The following is a 13,886-nucleotide window of genomic DNA, read 5'->3' on the forward strand; positions in this document are numbered from 1 at the left end:
GCCAGAAGAGGATAGACCAGCTGGTCTTTAAAAAGGCGGGACAGCTTCTGGAGGTCTCTGTACTTGCTGGCCACGTTTTCCTCTGCTGAGACAAAAGACAGAGGAGTGTAGAGCCAAGCAAGCCAACACACTCTGAGAGGCAGCCTGTTAATTCAATGGCTTGAAAAGTCGGCTCTTTTTCACAAACCAAATTTCTCATTAAAACCAACATCTGGAGTAACTCCTGAGCTCAGGGAGTAGAATCAAGCCTCTGTGACTGGGAGGACACAGCCTCCAGGTCTGAAAAGTAAGAACACTGCTGTCGTGAGCCCCATAGTGGCAGTGGCAGCGATCTACCCACTGCAGAGTGCCAAGCAAGATTTCTTGTAGGCACATCACGGGTGAGAATCAGGAAGCACACACAGCCCAGGCTCCTGGCTTTACCAAAAACATTAATGACATTAAATCCAACGTAGAAGTGCAATATAAAAAACCTAGGGGTGGTCGTCTCTCATTCAAGTGTGAATTCACAATTTTCTAACATAGCTTGTGGACGAAAACATAGTCTCGCATTTCAAGATATAGCTGGAGATTTCAAATTGGCCATAAATAACAGTACCATTCACATGGGAAGGACTATGCCAATGAAAGACTTATGAGACTGCCATCAATAACTAATGAGTTTGCTTTGCAGTAAAAATCCATTATAGGGAGGGGGAGAAAATCTAAAACTCAAAATCTTATGGAAGTGAATGTTGAAAACCAAAAATAAATAAATTATTTTTTTAAATCCACTATAAAAAATCTGTTGACAAAAAGAAAACAGCCTACAGACAGATTTTTGAAAATCACTTTTCATAATTAAATGGTTTTCAGTTGAAACAGATTATGAATAAATGTCCCATTATTCACCTTCCTCTGTTCACTATCGATACCTTTGTCTCTATTTAAAAGTAGTCAATAAGGCATCTGATTGTGACGTGCATTTTGGTGAAGGTTCTGCAATAATGCAACAATGTTCAGTTTGGTCACAGTTTAGGCTTGAGATATATTGAAATGACTTATAAATGTTAGTCTAGAGGCCTAGAGGCATAGAAATCTCCCCAGGGAAAAGAAAATTTTCATACTTAGATCTGCCAAGCATCATATTTTTTGATACATACATAATTTCCACCTGTAATAATCTGGAAGGGAAAAATATTACGGACTCAAAACTTCTCTCATAGAAGCCCTACCCACATCATATACACCACCAGCATTTCAGGGGATACATTACAGTCTCACAAGACTTTCACGTAAGACACTGTTGTTTTCTACAGAGGCCCTGCCCCTCGATTTAGCCTAAGCCAATACTTACAGAAATGTCCTGATTCAAATCTAACCAACTTGAAGCATATTCGTGGCTTTATAAACTCAGCCCCATCGTTAAAATTCCATAAGAAATGCTGTCATTAGCTCAGATGTTTAATGGCCCACCCAGCCCCAAAGTGCCTCCAAAAGCAGCCCTCGGGACACTTTCTGAACAATCATGAGCTACGCCACCCTGTAAAATACCCACCTCCAGGTGAAGGTGAGACACCACCCCCTGCCTGCACCAGGCCACGGCCTCGTCTCCGTTAGCAGGGCTAACGCTAAGTGAGCCTGGCTGAGCTCACACTCACACCCTTCTCAGTAGGAGCACTGGGCAGGCTTTGCCAAGCGTCCCCATGCAAACCCTGTCAAAACTGGTATAGTTGGCAGCAAAAAGGTTTATATGGACACAAAAACCACTGAGGACATTTTCTTTCAATATCTCGTCTTCAGCTTCTTAAAATGGTAAAGTTCTATGTTGTTCTTTTCAGGGAACATAAGTCTTAAGCTATACAGTTATCCTTCCACACTGTGGGGCTAAGGGGCACAACATCCCCACGATCTGGAAAATCCACATAAACGTTTTTGGCCCTCCCTTTGTACCAGAGAAGAAGTCTGCATTTTTTCTTTTTCTTTTATGGAGTATTTACAGTACCTTATTGTAAATTTTGGGTTGACATTATACAATACTATACATATATTTGATGCATTTCTGAGTTTCTAAACTTTTCTGTGTCATCAGCTGGCCCCTGCAGATCACCTGCAGCTTCCGCAAAACTCTCCAAAAATTCCCACTTAATTTCTTATGCCAACCTGAAATCTATCAAAACTGCGATGGGGAAAGTCGCAAGGTGGAAGGGATAACTGGACGCCTACCTATTCAATAAACTTCAATGACCCCCTACTGCCTCTAGAATCAACACAAACTCTTCTTCTGGCATTCGAAACTTTTCCCAACCTGATCCTTCCGTATCTCTGTAGGTTTCGCAGGCAGTCTTCCCATCTACACACACTACCCACCGGCCTACGGGGTGCCCCTCCGACACGTGCTCCATCTGCCATCCCCATGCCTTCACCCCAGCTGGCCCCTGGACCCCTCCTACTGTCCCCCAGCACCCCTACCTCTCACCATCACACGTGTGCTTCAAGACTTGGTGCAAGGGCCACCTTCTGCCAGCTTTTCCTGGTCCTGCCAACTGCTCACGCCTTCCCCTCCACAATTACAAGTACTGACTTTGTGTGTATCTTGTTTAGGCCTAAGTGTGGATGTGTTGTTCTCCTCTGATCGAGTGTAAGCTCCCTGAGGGCAGGGCTGTTTCATTTTTGTCTTTGTATCCACAGTGCCTAGCACAGTGCCTGGCATACAGTTGATACTTGATAAATGGTTGCTGTTTTCACTGAATATTCTAGTAGAAAGAGTCCAAGAAGATGACATTGCTTCTCAAAAATGATTAAGCCCTAACCACTTTACAGTGATGTTCCAAATATTAGATAATTCAGTGCTCTTAAGAGACAGGGAAATAACATTTTTAATAACTTTTTTTTTAATTTGAGAAGCTTTATTCACACAAACCAGGCAAAATAGGTCTTTTTAAAATAGAAAAAAAAATGCGTGACCACGGATAAAGATTTCTTTATCATGAATGCACTTCATCAAGGCCGCTTGGGGTGAGAAGGGAGTGACCAAGGACACGAAGAGGAGGTGGAGATCCCATCGTCAAACCCTTTTCATGTTTTTAGAAATCCAATAATATTTTCCCTCAGTCTTTTTATAAATCTAATTTATTTTTTCACTAATTTAGAAACATCTTATTCTTTCTTTTCCCAAACACCACGCACAGTCACTTTCTGGGCTAATCCCAATGGCACAAAGCTTCATCGCAAGATCTTCAGTTTTCAAATGACTCATAAAGCTGAATTACCTTGTTCATGGGGGCAAATAAAAGACTCTGGCAGCAGCTGTAATCTTTTCACACTCCTAATCTCATTGTTGATTTTCAAGGTAGCTGCAAAATTAAAAAAAAAAGTGAGATTATACTAGGCTCATGTCTGCTTTCTGTTTTGGTTAAGTCTTTCGTTTCTTTGTCCACACTACACTCTTCTTGAAGGGCACAAATTATACACAGTGAATTGTTGTAAACCATTAAGCGGTTCCTTAACCAATGAGCTACCAAGTTTAAATCTGCCTTCTCATGAAGTCCCTGTAAAACAGCATGATAAAATACAGTAAGAGTCTTTATATGTATGCCGAGGAAGTCTAGCCAACAGCAGCTTGTTAGCAATTGAAACAACTGCAGCGAGGCTAACGGGAGGGAGGCAGGCAGCTAAGCACAATGAAGTCATTATTTCTAACAAGGTCACTAATAACTCGGTTTGTTTTTGACTTAACCTCTGGCAGTGAGTCCCAGAGCCTGCTCCTGAGATGAATACCACAGTGCTTCCCACCCCACGGAGCCAAGTGATCAGCAGCCCTGCCCCTGCCCGAGGCCCCCTTCCAGTCACATACACAAAGGGACGTTTCATCACATCCATGAAAGGCCCAGTGATGTGCTCCTGTGCCTGTGTGCAGGGAAGGAAGAACTGTGAGCACACGCCTGCTTTTCAGAATTCAGAATCAGGCCTGAAACGCCTCCTGTGAAAGTCTGCGAGAGGCTGATAAGGACAATGGCGCAAGCTGTAGATGCCCAGCTAGCAAACCGCATCTTCCCTTCCACATTAAACCAATTTCTGCCTTCCGAATAGCAAAAGGCCTCCAAGTGGTCAAAAACGTCAGCCTGACAGGACCGAGGACAGAGGGCCTGCAGCCTTCCCCACTGGCACATCACTGACTCTCCCCATCTCCGAAGGCCTCCTCAAAAGCACGTGCAGGAGCCCGGACCCACCGGCCAGGCTGTCAGAATGCTTGTTCCCTGCAACTGCGAGATGCTGCTAAAGCAGTCAGGACCAAATTTCAGATGATTGCAGGGAACAATGCAGATAGAATTTACTGGATTAACTCAAATCCCTAGGATTACCTAATAAGGCACCCCTCCCCCTTCCTAAGGATAAGAAGGGGTCACGGAATCTAGGAATTCTGAGGCAGGTCTAGGACTAGATGACCTCGGAGCTCCCATTCGACTTTGAGACTCAGGGCTACCCACAATCTCTGGGCTGAGTAAGAACAACACTGTTGTTCGCAGTGCGGCCATTCTAATTCTGGCTTCCCAACAGGTCAGCAAAGTCTGGAATCCCCCAAACGCCAAAAACGAAGGCTAGAGAACGCTCTCCAAAGGAACGGCGGCTCTCCAAGTACTGTCCACAGGCCGCTAGCGGCTGGTGAAGGGCCTCAGGGAGCTGGCAGACTGTGCCACAAAATGCCAGGGTGGTCCTTCTTAGGTGCCAGCACTGAGGCCTGTCGAATTACCGTTTATGACGACAAGACTCCCCAGCGGTACACACGTGAGGGCAGCAGTGCCGTCTTCGCAGAGCGGATGTGTATACTGCAGCTTGTAGACGCCTCCCGATCGCCACCTCTCGGGCATGGACACGCCTTTTGCTTCAGTCCCCTAGGCCCAAAAGGAAGGGATCGTAACAAAGAAGGGAAGTGTTACCAACAAACCCATGGACATTTCAAGAAGCTCAGAGACTCTCCAGAAACAACCATCTTAGTCCCCATTTCCTCCCATCCCAAATCAGGCTGTCTGTACTATAAGAAATGAGGGGGAAAAAATCAACGATTTTAAATACATTTTGCTTCAAATGCTCGTGAATGGATACAACAAAACCTCCTCCTACATTCCAATGACACTTGGTTGTCTTGTTCCTGGCGAGAGAAAAGGCATAGGAAACACAAGATTCTGGAAGTGGGGTAGGGGGAACAGGATGAAAAAAATTACGTCAGACATGATAAAAAACAAGAAGTGTGGCTCTTCAATTTACACTCTGACATTGAGTCTTTGTTTTTAAACAACTACACACAGTGCCAGTGGACCGAGAGCCAGAAGGGCCCTCTGACAAATGGCCCAATGAAGTGAAGCGGCCTCCTCGTGGGAGAAGGAAGCAGAGGGGCCGTGTCGAACCCCACGCTCACTCACTCCAAGGTCAAGGCTTCCCCTCGCCCTTGACAGGTCTCTCTGCACAGCTGCTGCAGAGAAAACAGAAGAGCTGGACCTGTCACTGCTCCCACAGCTTTCACTGGGGACCTGCTACCCCGAGCTGGCAACAGGACTCCCCTGGACGCCAGCATTCTGGGCAGCAGATGTGTGTGACCACGGCTCCTGTGGCTCGAGTGGCGTGCAAGGTGACTCCCTCAACTTGTCACGCAGCCGCGGCTCTTTTGCTTCTCACCTCACTACCCCTACCCAGCATCAAGTAGGGCCGGAAGACACAGCCACGTACGAGGGAGAGATGGGAAGGAGATGGCCGAGAAAGAACGAAGAGGAAGGAAGCACACAGAGAAAAGAAGACACGATGATTCACGGGCCTCCAAAGTCCGAGCACAGAGAGGAGGTGCCAAGCCTCCCCAGCCACTCTGTGGCGCCACAGGCCCCAGCCCTCCTTGCTCTCCTAGGTAAAAGGCCCCCCAAGCCCTGGCAGGGAGGAAGATGACCGCAGCTCTGCTGACCCTTCTCTACACTTAACAAGCTGGACAGTGGATGGGGATGGGGCTCCCCATCCCTTCCTGCCACTGTTTCCAGAGTCTTCCCTGAAAGATGAGAAGTTCCTCCCCACCACTTTCCCGCTCCCCTCAGTGAAGCTACACACACACACACACACACACACACACACTCGCACACACACACTCGCGCACACACAGAGCCCATCTGCAATCCTTCTACCACATTCATCCTGAGCCTCCTAACCAAACCCTGCTCAGGGAGGAGGAAAAAGCCAGCCTGGGCAGAGACTGCAAGCTCTTGCTAACACTTCCACAATACGCCAGTGTCCTAATATGCTTGTCAGGAGACAGCCCGACTTCTCAGTTTACTGTTCATTTCACAGATCAGAGAAAGTCAGAGGCAAGACAGAAAGATCCATGACCTAACAAAATCCTATCACTTTAGAGAGGAGTCAAGTGAGGCCCAGAGGGGGGCAGTGATTTGCCCCAAGCACGTCACACCATGAGCTGGGGGCCAGGGGAACAGCCAACCCAAAACCCAGGCCTAGGGCTCTCCTGCAACACTTACCAAGGGGGTGTAGCCAGACTCCAGCATCAGAAGGTGAACCAGAACAATCAAGGCGTCGTTGGCACTACTGCATTCAGCCGCGTGGTACAGCGTCTCCAAGGAATGTGGCACCTGCCCATCCACGGCTTCACTGCACAGCATTGGCTCCGTGGGATAGGACCCTGCACCCTCTTCCATATCCACATCCTCCTGAATTAACCCAGAATCAAAATCTAGACTGGATCCTGGCTGAAAGAGAAAAGAACGTGAGCCCCCCTAAACATCGCCCCATCCTCAGTCCCACACTTGGCTGCCAGCCCCAGCACAGAGATCTGAAGGGGAAGAGGCCGGAAGGAGGGTTCGTTCACCACAACCCAGAGATTAACGCTGGCCAACCCTCAGCCCTAGGCAGTTCTGAGAGCGCTTTCAAAGACTCTCAGAGACTAAAGGGAGATACCTGGTCCTTTGACATGTTCTCCTAATAAATGCTTCCTGACTGACTGACCCCTCCCCTAAGTGCCACCCAGTGTTCCTGGTTCTACCTTATGGGGTCAAAGAGAACACGATGGCCCCTTCCCTCACCAAGGCCAACCCTCCATGGGTCCCGTGGATCCCAGGAGCCCACCCATTCTCACCATCCTTAAAAGATTCTCACATGACTCTGCCACCCTTCACGCTATCATCCTGTATCTCTCCCTTTTCACAACCAAACTCCTAGAAAAAGGCACGGCCTGGTTCCCCCCCCATTCACACGTCAACTCCCTTGCAATCTGGCTTCGGGCTCCGTCCTCAGCCCTGTCCAAAAGATCAGAGTCCAACCTCTGCAGTGAAGGAGGCCAAGGTCTGGAGAGGTCAACAACATGCAAAGGGTCATGGGCACCTCTGACTGATAACCAGTGAGCATTCTTTACACCAAAACACACGCTTGTTTCCAACATTTTCACCCACTATTTGGATGAAGGCATCGCTGGAATGCTTCTCAAATTAGCAGAAGACATGACATCGGCCAGGACAGATGACATGTTGTGTGATGGCAAAATCAGGATCCAACTTGATGGGTTGAGATGTTAGGCTAAAGCTAACAAGACAGAATTTTTAAAAAATAAATGTGATGCTGTCTATATTCCAAAAAAGTATAACCACAGGATGGGAGTGAAAAGGGCCTCTGGGTTTTAGTAGACTACAAGTTCAATTAGGAGCCAACTAATTGAAAGGGCTGGTGGGCTGATCTATGAGAAGAGCCCCGAGAACACAGGCGGGGAGAGGAGCTCCTCCTGAATGACCCTCAGCTGAGCCCAGTTCTCGGCTTTGCATTTTAGAAGAGGCAGCCATACCCAAAAGGAGGAGGGGACCAGCAGCCCTGATGAGAATCGAGCCAAGGAACTAAGAGGAAAGCTGTCTTCCAACATGTGAGAGGTGTCCTGCAGAGGAAGGGTGAGTGCTGTCTGCCTGGCCTCAGAGGGCACTACTGGGACCAACCCTTGAGGAGACCCTCTTGATGACCTGACCCTCCTCTGCTGATCTTTGTGTAAGCTGTCTAGAGAACACAGAAAAGGAGGAAAGAAGAGAAAGAAGGCTTGAGTGGCAGAACTCGGGGACCCTTTGGGGAGTTCCAAGTCCAGGATCATAACACAGGCAGAACAGAGAGCTTTGGTTCTGATTCCATGCAGGGCAGGACGGCAAAACCAAAACAAGCCTGGCCCAAGGACCTTACCTTCTCCTGGGGTGAGAGAATAGCTACAAAGTTCAGTAAATACCAGGAGATATGAGGATGGAGAAAGCACCTCGGGGTATCAGAAAAAGCTTCATACAAGAAGGGGCCCTGCCTGGTCATGAAAGCAGCTGAAGAGGAGGAGAGGAGGAGAGGAGGAGAGGAGGAGAGGAGGGGAGCATTCCAGCGGGAGGCAGACCGCCAATCTGGGGAAGCAACGAGTAGACAACTTTGGCTAGACTGGAGAGGGTGTGAAAGAGAGAAATAAAATTAAGTCTGAAAAGGGAGCCTGGGGCCAGGGTGGAAAGCTATGAAATCCATCCTAAAGTCCACATGGAGTAAATGGAGATGTCTGAGAGAAGAACACAGGGGCAACTATATGAAAGATAAGTCGGTTCCCTAGGAGAGGGAGGCAAAAACAGAGGAGGGCTGATGACCTATGAAGCGGGGGCATCATCGAGGAGGCAACTACAACAGTCCAGGACCACAGGTGATACCCCCAAATCAGGACAGTGGCCACGTAGATAAGGAGAAGGGGGCAGATGCAAAGGCCAAGTGGGGGACGAATCAATTAGAGAAGGAAAATGGGGAAGGTGGGGGGAGAAAAGGGAGAGGAAACAGGCCAGGATGGTTCTAAGGCTGTAAAGCCGCAGGACTAGAAGGATGGTAGTACCTTCCACAGAAACAGGAAAGGTGAGAAGAAAAGGCAGGTGGGAAGGGAGGAGGAACTGAGCATGTTCAATCCGAGATGCAGATGGGCCATCCGGGTGGAGCTGCCTGCAGGTAGCTAGTGATGTCGGGCCAGAGGGCAGGAGAAAAACAAGGGCTGGACAGAAAGAAATGTAACAGAACCCCTGGAAGCGAATAAGACACCAGAAATACAGAAAGGTCCAGAACAGGCCTCAGGGAACATCTGAGGGTGAGGATCTGGCAAGGAATGAGCAGTGAAAGGAAAAGAGGACAAGGGATTCAAAGGCCGTGGATGACGTAGAACAGAACTGGTCAGAAACAGGGCCAGATGAGGGGCAAGGACCTGGGAGAACAGGACAAGGGAGAAGACCTGAAGGTCTCCCAGGTTTGGTAAAAATGAGCAAGAGGCAAGCAGGGAGGCTAGAAAAGAAAAATGAGCAAGAACAGTTGAGCTCAGCATCATGGCGGCAGCGGCGGCACCTGGAGAAGGAAGAAGGCCAGAGGGTCTGAATGCACATCAGCGTTTATCCTGAAGCCCCTGACTGTGAGGGCAGGCGCTGGCAGGGACAGGCAAGGACTCTGAATTCTAGTTCTCCAAGCCCCACGTGTCGGGGCAAAGCAGAAGCACTCACTACTAGAGAGGGGGGTCAGAATGCAATTTCTTCTGAAGGAAATCAGGTTATCATGAATGCAAAAAGATAAAAAGAATAAGAGAAGAGGTCTAGGATAAAGAGAAATCTGTCAACAAAAGGATTCCAGAGAATGAAAAGAAGGTGAGGGCAGAGGAGAAAAGGGACAAAGGATGAGTAGGAGTGACGTGGATAAAAATGAGAGGACAGAGAGTATGAGCAACGGAATGGGGGCGGGGGGTCTGAAATAGCACCTGGCAACTCTGCATCACGGGGCTGGGGCTGGGGCGGGGGGCTCTAACCACAGAATGGGCAAAGTACCCTGGACCGGGACACCCAACCTCCAGGCTTCTTTGTTGCTAGAGGGCGGCACCAGTTTATCCTCTCTCACACGAGGGAAAAGTGGGGGTCAGGCGGGGCATGTGGGGATCAGCTTCCCAGGGGCCTGACTGAGCATCCATTTGATCTCAGTTTCTCTGCCCCACCCCAAGCTGTAAGAATGAGAAGATATTCTGCACATCAACCAACACGCTTTTATTAAGCACCTACTGTGTGCCAGCCATGGGGGATACCAAGAAAAAAATAGCACCTGCCCTTTAAAGAACTCACCTTTTCTCTGGGGAAACAGCTTTATCCACAGAAACGGGTAGAAAATAAATTCAGAGTAAAACAAGGCAATCTGGGGAGGGGAAGGGAGGTGCCGGAACAGGCTCTTGCAAGGCAAGGGCAGCCAGGAAGGCTTCCTGGAGGTGTCTCCGGGGCTGAGCTTTGAAGGAAGCTAAGGACTGTACAAGGGGAAATAAGTAGGGGCTGCAGAGCAGCCACGAGGGCCAGAATCCCCAGTGACAGACATGAAGGCTGAGGCTCTGTGAAGGAGCGCAAGACGGATGGGGACGGCGACTTCTCTGGAGCATTTCTTTCAACTGATTAAAACCTTTGGTCTCAGCAAAGGTCTACGGGCTTCACCAACACAAAAAGGGTCAGAACCCCCGGACCAGAAGGCAGGAGGGGAAGAAGGGTCACATCTCGCGGACATTTCGAAGGAAAAAGTGACGAGCTTTGATGGAGGACTAGATGCACTTGCCATCGCCCCCACCCCCAGGAGGTAAGGCAGAGGCCAAGCACGAAGCTAAGGTTAGAGCCTCGAAAAAACAGTGGTACCATTCCCAGAAATGGGAAAATGGAGACAACAGGGGATACCCAAGCATAAACTTCCCATAGGAAACTGGAGATACTTAAAACTAGGGCTTAAATGAGTGCTCCCAGCTTGATGGGCAGAGAGCAAAAGTCAAACCCTTGCAGCAACAAAGGAAGACAACTGCTCTTAACAAATGAAAACAGAGGGGAGGCGCAGAGCACTCAGAGCTGATCCCTGGGGAAACAGGAGCGCCAAGATGATCTATGTCACCAGCCTGGAAGAACCTCCCTTCAAGGCCTGACCTCGAGGCAGCCTGACTGGCGGTTAGCGCCCTCTTCGCTATCTCCCTCCTGGGCCTTACCGTGCTGTCTGCCCTCTGGACAGCGGCCTGGGCTGCCTGCGGAGGGTGCAGGTCCTTCCACTCTTCTTCACCTTGCCGGCTGGACTGACTGTGGCCGGGGGCCAAAGAGGGCTGGCCCGGATCACTCGGGATCGGGAAAGAAGAATGTGCTGAATCTGAAGATGGAGCTACGGGAGATTCTGCAGCGGCCTCCTCAAGAACCAAACAGATCAAGTCCCCAGAAACGATCCCATAGGAAGCCAAGGTCTCTTCATCTTCAGTGAGGGCATCCCTGCCGTTCAGGGTTACGGCAAACTGGACGTCAGAACTGCCGAGGCAAAACGGACAAGCAGACAGTGAATACTCTGAGCTTTGATTATGCATTCACAATCACAGCTAACGTGTGGTATGGCCACAGAAGGCAAACCCAGGGCCTAGCGCTGCCCAAAGCCTGGCTCTTATCACTCAGGACTGTGGTGTTACGGTCACACGGTATTCTTGATTCTGTCATGGACAACTTTCAGAAAATTCACTTAATCAGAGAAGCCGGGGCCATGAGTCCAATGCCTTCACATAGCAGCATAGTTTCCTCTGTCCCCAAGAACTAACCTGGCCAGACACTATTTCACAGGTGTATCCCATTAATCACAAAGGGGGCTTAGTGTAAAAGAGCAAATGTTGTGAATTCATCATCCCTGTTAGACAAATAACTCCAAACATGGGCCCTGCTGATGGTGAGTCATCTTTAAAAATAAAGGAGAAGACAAGATGGCCAGCAGCCCTCTCTGGGCCCAGATGCAGGCTCTGTCGGAGACTAAGAATTCCAATCACTGCTCCATCACACATGACCAGACCCTCTGAAGATAACACCCACACTGGTGGGAAGATTAACTTTCAGAAATTATAAGACACCCCACTGAGCTTATTTATGATGCCTTTTGATGATGATGCAACCAACTTCTGAGGGTTAACTGATGACTTCAAAAGTAACTTGTCAGATTCTGGGGACATTATTGTCCTTCTTCATAGGGCTTCATTCCCCAAAGTGCTTAAGAAAATTAGCTTCTGAGCTTTCCTATTTACATTCCTTTTATTTCAACAGTTATAGGGCACTCAATTGTATGGCCAGTGATACAGAAATTTTAGAATGGAATTAAATGGTCGGAAATTACTCCTGGTTGTCAGAAAACAAGTGACTATGCTTCTATCTGCAAAATGCTTCCGTAAACAAAATGCAGAAAACCTGCCAGCTGCTCAAATAATGACAGTGCCAGCTTGGGCAGAAACAGGAAAATCATCTCCAAAAGAACCAATGGTCCAATGGATGCCTTTGGATGAACTGCCTTTTTTTTGTTCACTGGAAAAGATCAGTGTAGAACAGTACCTACTACAGCAATGATGATTTTACAGCTGTAAACGACTCTTTGCCAGACAGACATCCCACCCCTCCCCCAGCCCCCAGCCCTGCCCTTTACAGGTAAAACAAGGATCAGTTTTCAGTTCAACAAACATTTTTATGGTACTTTCTGCCCTCAAAGAGCTTACATTTTGCAGTGGGGGTGGGGGGAGATACAACTCATACATGGATAAATACAAGATCATTTAAAGAAGGGGAAAGCACTAACCATTGGAGGAGGATAAGTCAGGGAAGGCTTTTGTTGTTGAAGGTCTTTGGGGAGGATTATTAAAATTGTGTTTACTAAAAACAAAAACAGGTATTTAAGCTGGAGAAGGGACTTGATGGTGGGAAAACCCTAATACATCCTAAAGGCTTTTAAGGAGAGATAGCCTTTGCAGGGATTGGGGTGAGGGTGTTTAAGGGGTGTGGAACACAATCAAGTCTTTTTTTTTTTTATGTCTAGACTGATTTTGCTGATTCTTTTTGTCTTCTTCCTCTTTTTGTTTTAAGAGATGGTTCTCTGGGAAGAAATCAGGGGAGAGATACCAGGGGAAATTTAAGTCATGAAAAAAAAAGAGAAAGATTAAAAAAAAAATCTAGTTTTTAAAAAAGAGATGGGAATCTGGCTATTCAGGCTTGCTTCAACATAGTTCCATGAGTCTGCAGAACCACACACAACCACAGGACCCTAGCTCTGGAGGTGAAAGGGGCCTCAGGGCCTATAGGCAAAGTCACGCAGGCAGTAAGAGGCAAAGCTGGAGAATAAACCCAGGGCCTCCGCCTCCAAAGGCTGCATCCTTCAACCTGCACCACCCTGCCCCCCCCCATTACTATCGGCAGGACCAGAGGCCCTGGCACTCACTGGAAGGGACCTATTTGCCTCCCACATTTCAGATGCTTTAGAAAAGAAAAACAGAATGTATGAAATAGCCTTTTTTGTGTATTCCATTCAATTATTAAAAGGGAAAACTGTGAAAGCATATTTTCTTTCAGTTTCCTTTCCCTCAATGATTTACAATGATGAAAAAAGAACAGAAAAGTGAAACTAACTGGTTTGTTTACAAGCTTTGGCTGTGAAACCTAACATAGCACTTTCAGAATGGCTCTGCCCAACTTCTTAACAAGAGAGTCTAAATATGAAAACATCTGGAGGCACTGACAGCAATAATGAAAAAGACATGAAGGAGGGGTGAACCATCAGTTTATGCTCCTTTTCAAAACACCAAGATCTATCACTTGAACTTAACAGGTTAGGGGAGTGGAAAATGTATCAGAATATTTCCCTAATTTGTTTCACTTTTGAAATAGTATTATCAGGATCTGACAAATTAAAACTGTGAAAAGTTCATCACTGAAGTCTCATTTCACTGGGCTCCTTATAAATTATTTGATTTAAATTGTACACTCAAATAGGGGAACATTTCTAAAGTTAACAGAAAGGTTTTTTTTAGTTTGTAAGAAACTGGGCACCACTTTTTTCTTAAAGTTAACAGAAAGGTTTTCTTT

At 47.6% G+C, this 13,886-nt stretch overlaps 1 protein-coding gene across 1 annotated transcript in view; it reads right to left on the bottom strand.

The window, feature by feature from the left end:
- FBXO7 (F-box protein 7) overlaps positions 1-13,886 on the bottom strand; it is a 20,805-nt gene that overhangs the window by 5,537 nt on the left and 1,382 nt on the right. The window contains exons 2-6 of the mRNA XM_027871945.1: positions 11,003-11,309; positions 6,495-6,722; positions 4,733-4,874; positions 3,252-3,335; positions 3-82 (exon numbers count right to left, since the gene is read on the bottom strand). Coding sequence (XP_027727746.1) covers positions 3-82; positions 3,252-3,335; positions 4,733-4,874; positions 6,495-6,722; positions 11,003-11,309 — 841 coding nt within the window. The remainder of the gene's footprint in view (positions 1-2; positions 83-3,251; positions 3,336-4,732; positions 4,875-6,494; positions 6,723-11,002; positions 11,310-13,886) is intronic.

The sequence above is a fragment of the Vombatus ursinus genome, unplaced genomic scaffold (genome assembly GCF_900497805.2).
Source record: "Vombatus ursinus unplaced genomic scaffold, bare-nosed wombat genome assembly UNPS02003292.1, whole genome shotgun sequence".
Lineage (NCBI taxonomy): Eukaryota > Metazoa > Chordata > Mammalia > Diprotodontia > Vombatidae > Vombatus > Vombatus ursinus.